The sequence below is a fragment of the Piliocolobus tephrosceles genome, chromosome 10 (assembly GCF_002776525.5).
Source record: "Piliocolobus tephrosceles isolate RC106 chromosome 10, ASM277652v3, whole genome shotgun sequence".
Lineage (NCBI taxonomy): Eukaryota > Metazoa > Chordata > Mammalia > Primates > Cercopithecidae > Piliocolobus > Piliocolobus tephrosceles.
The window spans coordinates 54,937,445-54,948,391 of record NC_045443.1 but is presented as its reverse complement, the minus strand read 5'-3'; the positions used below and the strand labels follow the sequence as shown (position 1 = coordinate 54,948,391).

Here is a 10,947-nt window from a genome sequence, read left to right as displayed (position 1 = left end):
AAAAAAAAAAAAAAAAAAAAAAAAAAAAATAACTTTGTTTCCACCGCCCAAATTATCAAGGTAGGACTAAGCAGCTGCAGTCCAGAAGCAAGGCTATCAGCCTAGAACCTGAGGCCGCAAATGTGTGTTCCAAGGGGCTAATCCATGGTATCTGTGTTTTACCAATTAGGCTCCCCAACCTGGGGCGGGGGTGGGGGGAGCCTTAAAGAGAGCTGCTGGAGTGGAGGAGGAAGACAAGACTGTGAACAAAAAGTGTAGCTTCTTCCTTGGGGCTGGGGCTGCTCTGGAGTTCCTAGTCTCTTGTTTCTAGCCTTAAGGTTTTTTGGTTTTTGTTTTTTTTTTTTGAGAGGGAGTCTCGCTCTGTCGCCCAGGCTGGAGTGCAGTGGTGCAATACGGGCTCACTGCAAGCTCCGCCTCCCGGGTTCCCACCATTCTCCTGCCTCAGCCTCCCGAGTAGCTGGGACTACAGGCGCCTGCCACCTCGCCTGGCTAATTTTTTTGTATTTTTAGTAGAGATGGGGTTTCACCGTGTTAGCCAGGATGGTCTCGATCTGCTGACCTCGTGATCCGCCTGCCTTGGCCTCCCAAAGTGCTGGGATTACAGGCGTGAGCCACCGCGCCCAGCCTCTGGCCTGAAGTTTTTAGGCAAATTGGGCTCAGTTCTGCCTCCACTGACCCAGTATCTAGGGAAGCTGATGCTGAACAGAACTACAGCTCCACTAACTCGAAGGGGACCAGGTTACTCCATTGTCTGGAACCGATGGCCTTCCTGGGAATTGATGTTAGGGAGGATTTTTGTCTTCATGAATTAATTTTGTGTGTGCTGCAGCTGGAGCAGCAAAACGCCTTGATTCTGTGCCTGGCCCCATCTTCCCCCATGGAATGAAGAACAAATGCTCTGTAGCTCAGGTCTCCCAAGCCAGAGAATGGAGATTCCTGACATTCCTGCTTTAAAGAGAAAAGGCTGGAATAAACATGTATGTTTTACTGTTAACTGTATGTGGTTGTTCACCAGCCATATACTGTGTGCCCTAGTAGAGCTTACAAACTGGAAGAACTATGGGCATGGTAGTATCTGTGGACAGAAACTGATGTCCCTAGAGCTAAGGCCTGTCATTCTCTCCACCCTAGGCCTGGTCTCCAAGTCCTCTCCTAAGAAGCCTCGTGGACGTAACATCTTCAAGGCCCTTTTCTGCTGTTTTCGCGCCCAGCATGTTGGCCAGTCAAGTTCCTCCACTGAGCTCGCCGCGTATAAGGAGGAAGCAAACACCATTGCTAAGGTAGGTGGGTTGGGGTGGTAAGATGCCAGCAAGGAAGGGACTGTTAGTGGGAGATCCCTGCCAACGATGGCAACCAGATAAGGAAGCCTTGCCTGAGGTTGCAAAGATTTCTGGCTGAGAGGGGCCCTTCCTCTATCCTTCCATAAGTAGTTCGTTTCCTTTCTGTTCCTTCCCCTTTGCGGTATGGGCCATTCAGATGTCCCTGTGGTTTCTGACGGCCCCTGTAATCCTGATCCTTCTAGGTTCCAGGAACTAGGCAAGGTGCTTTGCATATATTGTCTCGTGTGATCTAGCCAGCAGCCCCGTAAGGAGATCACAAGATTTACACTTTGCAGATATGGGTTTATGGAGAGGGTTTATGTGGCACCTGAAGAGTTCATGGTTAATAAATAGTAGTGTCAGGAGTTGAACTTAGATCTCTCTGGCTCTAAAGCCTGTGTTGTTGTTCTCAACTATGCAAAGCTAACTTCCAAGTTACCTGACTTACAGGGAACCAAGGAATCGAAACTACCATGCTATTAATAACTCCTGTCAGTAATTCTCTCCTGTACTCGTGCAAGGCATTTGGGATTTTGTGGGTATTTTTTTATATGTCTAGTACTTCACAGGTGGGGCCAGCCCCAACCAACAAAAATTATTCTGCCGCAAAAGCCAGTGGTACTTCTTTGAAACACTGAGGTCTGGTTGTCCTTCCTTTTTCTCAAGACCAGGCTGAAGACATACATCAGTGAAAAATCACTGCATTTTGCAGTAGGGGAAATGGTTAAATAAAATACAACATGACAGTATTACTGAGTGATTAGCTTTTACAGAGTTCTCAATAACACGGAGAAGTATTGACTTGCAACATTAAGTAAAAAGGCAGAGTGTGTAATTATATAGCATTCTGAAAAAAGTCTGCTGACACAGATTTGAAGGCAGTACACTGAATGCCACATTGTTTATCTAAGTGCTAGGATTTTAATTTTTCTTCAAAGTTTTCATTAGGAACACTTAAAACCATAACCTTTCTTTTTTTTTTTGGAGACGGAGTTTCGCTCTCGTTGCCCAGGCTGGAGTGCAATGGCGTGATCTTGGCTAGCTGCAACCTCCGCCTCCCGGGTTCAAGCGATTCTCCTGCCTCAGCCTCCTGAGTAGCTGGGATTACAGGCATGTGCCACCATGCCTGGCTAATTTTGTATTTTTAGTAGAGATGGAAAAGGTTTCTCCATGTTGGTCAGGCTGGTCTCAAACTCTTGACCTCAGGTGATCCGCCCGCCTTGGCCTCCCAAAGTGCTAGGATTATAGGCATGAGCCACTGCGCCCAGCGGTCATAATATTTATATTAGCAAAAATTAGGGTAGGGGGGCTTGCTGATCTCTCTGCACTCCCTTCCCTCACATTTTGGATACCCACAGTGTGGCTTACTTGATGTTTTGTAGGGCTTGTTCCCCCATATAACCCCTAGGAGTGCATAGAAAAAAACATATTCTCAAAGAGAAGCTGAGTTTAAGGACTTAGCGAGAGTTTGCCACTGTGAGGAATTCAGACTTTGGTTCTGCCTCGACTCTGTGTCCCTGAATCAGTTACTTGAGTTCCCTGTTCCTCACTTTGTCCAATTGAGAGGCAGTGTCAACTGAGAACAGAGACACTTGCCTTCTCCATCCTTCACGAGGCCTAATGTGAAAAGGAAGCTCTAGCCTTTCCCTTTTCCTTCCCCACTCCTAGGAAAAGTCACTTTTCACATGGTAGGAGCTTCCAGGTGGCTGGGTCGGGGGGAGAAAGTTGCCCTTCAGGCTTCAGACAGAAGTAGTGGGTTTGAATGGGGTGGGAAGGGCGGTGAGAGGGCGCTGACCGCCTCCTTCTCTTCCTCAGTCGGATCTGCTCCAGTGTCTCCAGTACCAATTCTACCAGGTACGTGACTCTGGCCTGGTAAGTACTCAGAAGCCAGGACCCTGTGATCCCTGCCAGCTCCATGGGCAGGGTGACGTGCATAGCCCTTGGTGCCTGGCCAGCCACCTCCCTGACCTGCGAAGCCATTTATTCCCCATATTTGTTGAGGGCCTGCTATGTGCAAGGCATTAGATTTTAGGGGACAGCTGGTGCTCCATGCCTTCTTCCCACAGCTGCTGTCCATCCCACACCAGCCCTGGGCACCATCTCCAATGTCCAGATCACTTAATAGTCCCATTGGGAGGCTGAAAGCAATGAAACAACTCCACCTCCTCTCTTGCCGGCCTTTAAGTGGTGCCTGTCCTGGGTTGGTGATTATCTCCACAAACAGCCCAGCTCTTCCCATAGTTATGCCAAGGGGTACAACTGGGCTTTCTTGGTGGGCAGATCTCAGCAACCTGGCTTGGTTTTAGATCCCAGGGACCTGCCTGCTCCCAGAGGTGACAGAGGAAGATCAAGGAAGGATCTGTGTGGTCATTGACCTCGATGAAACCCTTGTGCATAGCTCATTTAAGGTAACTCAACGTCTGGGGAACCCTTCCTACCTTTATCTTGGGCCCCCTTGTGAATCTGACAACAGATGTGTAAGGAAGCCTAAAGGTGAGGAAAGAAGAGTGATCAGAAGGGAAAAGGCAAGGCCTCTGGCATTTTGGCCACCTTGGTGTCACAGGTATCTAGAGGCCCCACTAAAGAATGTTGGGTAGGAACCCTGTGTGTTCCACCAGGGCTGCTATCTCCAATCACTCCCAACAGGTTGCATCTGCCCCTGAGCCACATAGCACAGACAACCACCAGGGCTCTGTACAGGGCAGGCCTAAAAGAGTGGTTGAATCACCTTTGGCCCTTGCCCCTGCTTGTCTCATCAGGAAACTCAGGCCCCAAAACTCTCAGCTCAGGTAGAATTTGTCAGAGTGGAGGTGCTAAGGAGTAGGGAAAACCAGAATAGGATATCATATCTTGAACTAGGGTGAGAACCCCTTAATGGGGCGGCCAGAGGCATTTCCAGGAGTCTCTTAAGACCTGTTTCTCCCCACCCACCTAGGGTTATGGTGGGGGCCTCATGTTTCTTTGCCACCATGCTGACAGCATTAACTTTTCTGCCTTCCAGCCAATCAACAATGCTGACTTCATAGTGCCTATAGAGATTGAGGGGACCACTCACCAGGTGAGCTGCCAGCCCGACCACACCCAGCCAGAGGGTGGGGGGTCTGCCTTCTGCCCCACGTGTACTGGGGTCCTCCACCCGTCTCAGGGCTTGGGTTCTGTCAGCTGATCCCTTTTCTATAACTCCAGCCTCCCCTTTTTATTGGTATCTTTCACACTCAAGGCTTTCTCATCTTAAAAAAAGAGTTTCAGCCCATATCCCCCCCAGCTGTCACCCTTGTTTTCTCTTTGCAACCAAGCTGTTTAAAAGAATAGTTTACATTTTATTTAATAATAGCTATCATTTGTTAACCACCATCCTCTCACGTGGCCAGCACTGTTAACATGATTTATTACATTTCTCTGTTCCTTAAGAAAGGTATCTATACCTGTTAAGATACCTTAACCAGGTATCTCTTTTCCTGTAACAGGCAAGGAAACCAGTAGTAACCATTTCTCTGCCTGGAATGCCCTCTTGCCCATGCTCCCCGCCCCCAACTGTGAATAGCTAGTGACTTTCTCCTCCCCAGCCCAGACATCTCCTCCTCTGTGAAGCCTTCTCTGCCTGCCTTCCCTGGGGCCCTCCAGTGGATTCTGCCTGAGGAAGTCCTCAGTGTATGTCTGTCAATGGAAAGAGCACTCAAATCTCAACGGACCACTCCAGCCTGCAGCCCAGGCAGTCCCAGCTTAAGGATCATGTGACACTGCTAGTGAAAGACCATTTACTCAGCTTGCCTGCCCAGAAGACCTGCCAGGCCCCGCACCAGTCCCCAGTCAGATCCAGGCTTGGTCCAGCAGCCCTTTTACAGTCTAGCTGGGGGTATAGGGATGTGCTAAACCCTTGTAGAACAGAGGAAGGCATATTTTCAAACAGATACACACTGTGAACTCCTGGCTAACAAGGAAGGGTATGAATAATTTTTAAAAGGATGAGATTAAAATAAGGGAGCACTACCTGCCCAAGGTGGGTGAAAGGATGCCAGACTTGATGAATAGCTGGGATGAGGAAGGGGTTTGTTGGAGGTCAAAGGAATGGCAGGCTAACAGAAGCTAAGTTGTGGCTGCCTAGAACAGAGGGTTCCTGCAGAGCTCTTGAGGGGTCTGGTGAGTTGGTGGCCAGTTCAGGCCCACTCTAGGAGGGAGAGTCACAGCAGGCTGACTCTCGTTGAGCTCGGGAGTAATGTGGGTAAAGGAGCTTTGGGAGTCAGGCGCTGTGCCTTACACCTGTCATCCCAACACTCTGGGAGGCTGAGGCAGGAGGAATGCTTGAGCCCACAAGTTACAACCAGCCTGGCCTCACACAGCAAGACCCCATCTCTAAAAAATAAGAAAAAGGACCTTTGTGGAAATGGTTCTGGTAGCACCTGTGTAGGCTAGAGTCATGGAAGCAATAGAATGCAGACTGATGGGGGGGTCAGGTAGCCAAAGGACTTGCCCAAATGTGCAAGATCGTAAAGGTGGACGCAGGTGTTAGGGGTGGCTGGCAGAAGCAAGCACAAAATCTGGTGCAGAGCAAGACTCGGCAGGGTGTCTCTAGAATGTGGTCATTGAGGGGAAAAAGTCACTGCTCCCTGGTGCAATTCATTACCTGATCGTGACCTGGACAGACTGTCCTGTTGGAGCCAAGGACAGAAAGCTCCCATAGAGGCTGTGGCTAGATTCAAGTAATCCAGGATAGGCTGTTTCCATCTGTGAGGCCTATTCTTGATTACTTGTTTCTGGAGGCAGCTGATGGTCCACTGCCGGAAACAGAGATGGCTCCTGGGACAAGGTGTGTGCACTTCCTCCTGCGCCAGGTTGAGGTTGGGACCACTGATCCATTGGAAGCCTGGTGAGGGGGTACAGCCAGTTCTCGGGGTCTGTGGAGCCTCAGGGGGCCGCAGGCTTCCAGCCAGGTAGTCCAGGAGGCTGGGCTGCAGGGGTTGAGAGCTCCTTGCTGCTCTCTGTAACTGGTGAAGGTACCCGGTACTGCAAAGCTTCATCACAGGGAGGCTTCCAACAGGCTGCTCTGCTCTTCCTCAGGTGTATGTGCTCAAGAGGCCTTATGTGGATGAGTTCCTGAGACGTATGGGGGAACTCTTTGAATGTGTTCTCTTCACTGCCAGCCTGGCCAAGGTACCTAGGGGTGAGAGGGAAGAACCAGAGGTGGGTGTGGTGGCCACAGGGGTGGTCCAGCAGCTCCCTTTTGGTCCCTAGGGTGCCACAGGAGGACCGGGACTGCATCCATACTAAGGCATCTTCTCTCCTTCTAGTACGCCGACCCTGTGACAGACCTGCTGGACCGGTGTGGGGTGTTCCGGGCCCGCCTATTCCGTGAGTCCTGCGTGTTCCACCAGGGCTGCTACGTCAAGGACCTCAGCCGCCTGGGTAGGGACCTGAGGAAGACCCTCATCCTGGACAACTCGCCTGCTTCTTACATCTTCCACCCCGAGAATGCAGTGAGTGCTCCTGACACGTCTCCACGGTAGGGATTGGGAGAGGAAACAGATTGGAACTGTGGGCTCCACCGGAGAAGTACACCCCTCCAGGAAGACCCAGCCACCCTCTAGGGCTCTGGGGTGAGGGAGGAGGAAGTGGCAGTTGGGAGATTGACACCACATCTTCCCCCACCAGGTGCCTGTGCAGTCCTGGTTTGATGACATGGCAGACACTGAGTTGCTGAACCTGATCCCAATCTTTGAGGAGCTGAGCGGAGCAGAGGACGTCTACACCAGCCTTGGGCAGCTGCGGGCCCCTTAGCCTGCCCTGCTTCCAAGCGACGGCCATCCCAGTAGGGGACTTTCCCACACTGTGCCTTTATGATCAGCGTGACAGAGTAGAAGCTGGAGTGCCTCACCACACGGCCCGTAAAGAGTGAGAAGTCATTGGAAAGAGCTTTAGGACAGCTTAGATGCCGAGTGGGCGAATGCCAGAGCAACGATACCCAGAGCTACCTGCCGCCACCTTGTTGAGATGTGTGTTTGAGAGAGTGTGTGTTTGCGTGTGTGTTTTGCCATGAATTGTGGCCCCAGCATATAGTGTTTCAGTGGGGGAGAAGCTGAAAGACCAAGACTCTTCCCAAGTTAGCTTGTCTCCTCTGTCACCCTAAGAGCCACTGAGTTCTATAGGGATGAAGACTATTGAAGGCTCCATTGCCAAACCATGGCCTTTCCTCAGTGTTGTAAGGCCTATGCCAAGGATAAAGGAAGGGTATGCCTTTGGGTTCTCCAGGCACACACCTTTCTGAAATCCTCCAGCCAGCTGCTGCAGACAAAAGATCACATTTCTGGGAGGATGAGGACTTATTTCCAGACTAGCACCCAGTGGCCATCAGGTCTTGTGGCCCAAAGGCTGTGCTTGCCTCCAGCTGAGTGCCTGGGACGGGCCCTTTCTGTTTCCCCAAGGCTGGGGTGCTGAGCCTGCCTTCCTCACCACCTAGCCATAGTCTCAAACATGTGGGGAAGGAGGTTTTCTCCCTGCCCGGGAAGGGGACAGATAACTGATTTCCGTTCTTTTGACTCTGTTTTAAAATTCTCTTTCTAAACACGGAGTGTCGGGCCTGGTTTGTTTCTGACAAAGTTACAATCCTGGGCCTGTGATGAATGTCGGCAGCGCTGGGGTTGCAGGGAAAAGATAAAGCCTCAAAGCGTGGACATGTGTGTCCCCGTGACTTGTGGATCAGCTGAGCTCGGGATCATTTCCATAAGTCTGCTCTTCAGGGATTCTCTGCTGGTGCTGGTGCAAGGACTTTTGTTCCAAGGGCTGGGAAGAACTAAGCTGCCCCAGCCCCTCCCATTTCTTGGGCAGGGCTCTTTCCTGTTGTGTCTTCCCCCAGGGCCTATCCTCTACTGAGCTCTGTCTGTTCCAGCCTTCATCCTTCCTGGCTGTTGCTTTTCCTCCTGAGGGCCTCAGAACTTCTGCTGTTCCTGGGCTGAGGAGGAATGAGTGTTCTTGCCATTTGCCAGCCTAATGCACATGCTTTCTGCCTCTGGTAACAGGAGTGAGCGAGCCCCTCAGACCTGCACTCCGGGTGTCTCCTGCTTTCAAAGGTTCTTAATAGTGAATGCTTTAAAATTAAAGTCATCACGAAATGGAAGTTTTCCCAGGGTGGAAAACGAGGAAGTGCTGCTGTAATGGGGAGCACAAGGGGCCTCCCAAAAAGGAGCCCCACCTCAGCATCACTGCCTTAATTGTGGCCTCCCTGGGTGGGTGGGGTTCTCTCCCTCCCTCCCTCCCTCCCACCCTCCTGGGGTGGGAGGGAGCTCCTATTCCCATCTCTGTGTTCCCTGGAGGCAGGTATCACAAAGCATCTGTGAATTGCTTCAGGTGCAGGGACACCACCCACTCAGGACTCTTCCCCATCATCCCTTCCATTGCCACACCCTAGGTCCAGCTTCAGGAACTAATAAGTTCCGAGAAAAGCAGAGGGTAGAGCAGCAGCTTGGTGCTCTCAGCGGTAGCTGGCTGGCTGGCTGGCATCTTTCTCTAGCGTTGTGGTGCCACCTTCCCTCCTGTTACAAGGTTATAGGGCCTTTCTCTTCGGAAGCATTAAGTGGAACAGAGTCTCCGGAACTCGTGGTCATTTCCGCCAGCATCATTCCCCTGGTGCCTGTGGGGTCCCAGTGTACCTAAAGGGAAAAGGGCCCCATATGCTAGCCAGGAATACCATCTCTTGAAGGAAAGCTGGAGCTCAGACTCTTAGAGCCAACTGTGGCTTTGGCCCCAAGGCCTGGCCTAGGCTGCTATCCTAATATTGCAGGAGGGGCCTCTCTTCCAAGCCCCACCCTAAGGGTTAGCCCTTAGCCAAATCTTTTTCTGTATGGGCTCAGCCAGGCTCTTCTGACTAAATAAGCAATAAGAGGCTCTAAGCTGACTTGAGTTTCTAGGACCCTTTCCGCCCTCCCATGTTTTTCCAGATGAAAGAAGAGCGTGTGCCACCCCCTTTCCTAACAGGCTTGTCCAAGTGCTTGGTATGGGGCCCATGACCAAAGCCCAGGATGGCTTGGTGGGAGTGTCCCTGCTGCATCTGCATGAAGCCCCTGCTTTCTAGGCCTCACTCCCATCAGAACCCTGCCTGCCCACCTGCAACTCCCCCCACAGCAATGCCATTCCCACTTGCCCCAGAGAAGCTACTCAGCCAAACCCAGCCAGGGTCCATTCATGTGAACCAGAGCCAGCCTAGTCGTTATTTGCTGTCGGGTTTCCAGTTTCACCGTGTGTTTGGGTGAGGGATGATTGTAAAATTTGCTCCTCAGAGGAATCAGGCCAGACTCAGTTTTGGAGGGCAAGACAGGGAGGAAGCTGCTTCATCCCGGACTCTGTTCTAGGGCTTCCCACCATCAGCCCCTCCCATTTGAGACTGGTCTTTGGGAGGCAATAGGCCACCATGCCTGGTCAGCACCAATTCAAGCCATGCCAGGAATCTGCCTACCTGCCAGGTTCAGTTCTTTTAAGGTGCCTCTTCAGGGACACAGTGTGTCTCTCTGATTGGGCTTCTAAATCAAAGCCTGATGTTCGTGTCCCTCTCATAGGGGGAGCTTTGGACACAGGACCAGTTTGGAAAAGGGTCAGGTAAGGGTTTCCACTCTGCACATTGTAGAGGGGACACTCTGTAGGCCCATGGGTCCCTTACTAGAGAGGTTGAGTGAATTTGCCTTCAGTTAACCTGGGACCTTCTGTTTAGCTTCCTTCTGCCTCCCAAAGATTTTAAGCATTTTGTAAATGTATAAACTCACCTCTGGTAACAGTGGCCCAGATGCTGCTTTGTGCTAAAAGCATGGGAAGTGTAAAGGCAGTCTTTCCCTGGGAAATGGATGTTACTCTATTCTGCTGCCCCTACCTGTTCCTGAGGCCTCATTTAGAAAGAAAGTCCCCTCAGAAGGCTGTCTGGCACCTAGTGTCCTAGCCAGGTCAAGTATATGAGAAAGGTAAGTCCATTTTCCCCTTCAGGTCCTCAGTGGATTACTTAACCACTGCTGTCCCTCGGTCCCTTTTTCCTAAACAGGGGTTTAGTTCTGTCTTTTTCTCCTTTTTTCTAAATGCCGGTAAATACCTACATTCAGCCAGGAAAGAGGAGGCCAGAGGTCGGGCCAGCTGCCCCCATTCTCTTAACGTTGTAGGGCCTGCCCCTGGAGCGGACCCTCCTCTTTGGGCCTCATGAGCTTTTTTGCTTATCATGTTCCATCTCGTGCCGCTTTCCCCCTTCAGGACGCCACTTGGAGGGTAGGGGATCTGCTTCCCACTGTAACTGGGCTATGGGATGCTGACTACCTTGCTTACAGATTCATGGTTTGATAAATTTGTTGTATTCAAAAACTTGAAATGCAGGACGCCATTAAGTGTCTGTTTATATTTTTGGAATATTTGTATTACTTACAATTAATTAATAAAAGTGGGTTTAAAAAACCTATCCAGGAATGTGAGCTGCCACTGACCTTCATTGGCCCTTAGGTGTTCATTGAGCCCTTAGCAATCACCGCCTTTCTTCTCGCAACCCCTTCCATCGTGAAGCAGCTGCACCCCAGGCTGAGTGGGGTGTTGCACCCACCGGGAGGCCAGCTGCAGATGCCACATAGGGCTTCCACTCAAGGTTACACAAGTTCTGCTGTGATCA

At 51.0% G+C, this 10,947-nt stretch overlaps 1 protein-coding gene across 2 annotated transcripts in view; it reads left to right on the top strand.

Moving 5' to 3' along the window:
- Positions 1-10,751, top strand: part of CTDSP2 (CTD small phosphatase 2) — a 26,919-nt gene extending 16,168 nt beyond the window's left edge. The window contains exons 2-8 of one of the 2 annotated variants that reach the window (XM_023210636.2): positions 1,132-1,280; positions 3,135-3,173; positions 3,626-3,727; positions 4,321-4,377; positions 6,378-6,470; positions 6,608-6,793; positions 6,969-10,751. In XM_023210636.2, the coding sequence (XP_023066404.1) occupies positions 1,132-1,280; positions 3,135-3,173; positions 3,626-3,727; positions 4,321-4,377; positions 6,378-6,470; positions 6,608-6,793; positions 6,969-7,094 (752 nt within the window). In that variant the 3' untranslated portion in view covers positions 7,095-10,751. Of the gene's footprint in view, positions 1-1,131; positions 1,281-3,134; positions 3,192-3,625; positions 3,728-4,320; positions 4,378-6,377; positions 6,471-6,607; positions 6,794-6,968 lie in introns of both variants that reach the window. The other variant, XM_023210635.1, reaches the window with a different exon arrangement.
- Positions 10,752-10,947: the final 196 nt, after the last annotated feature.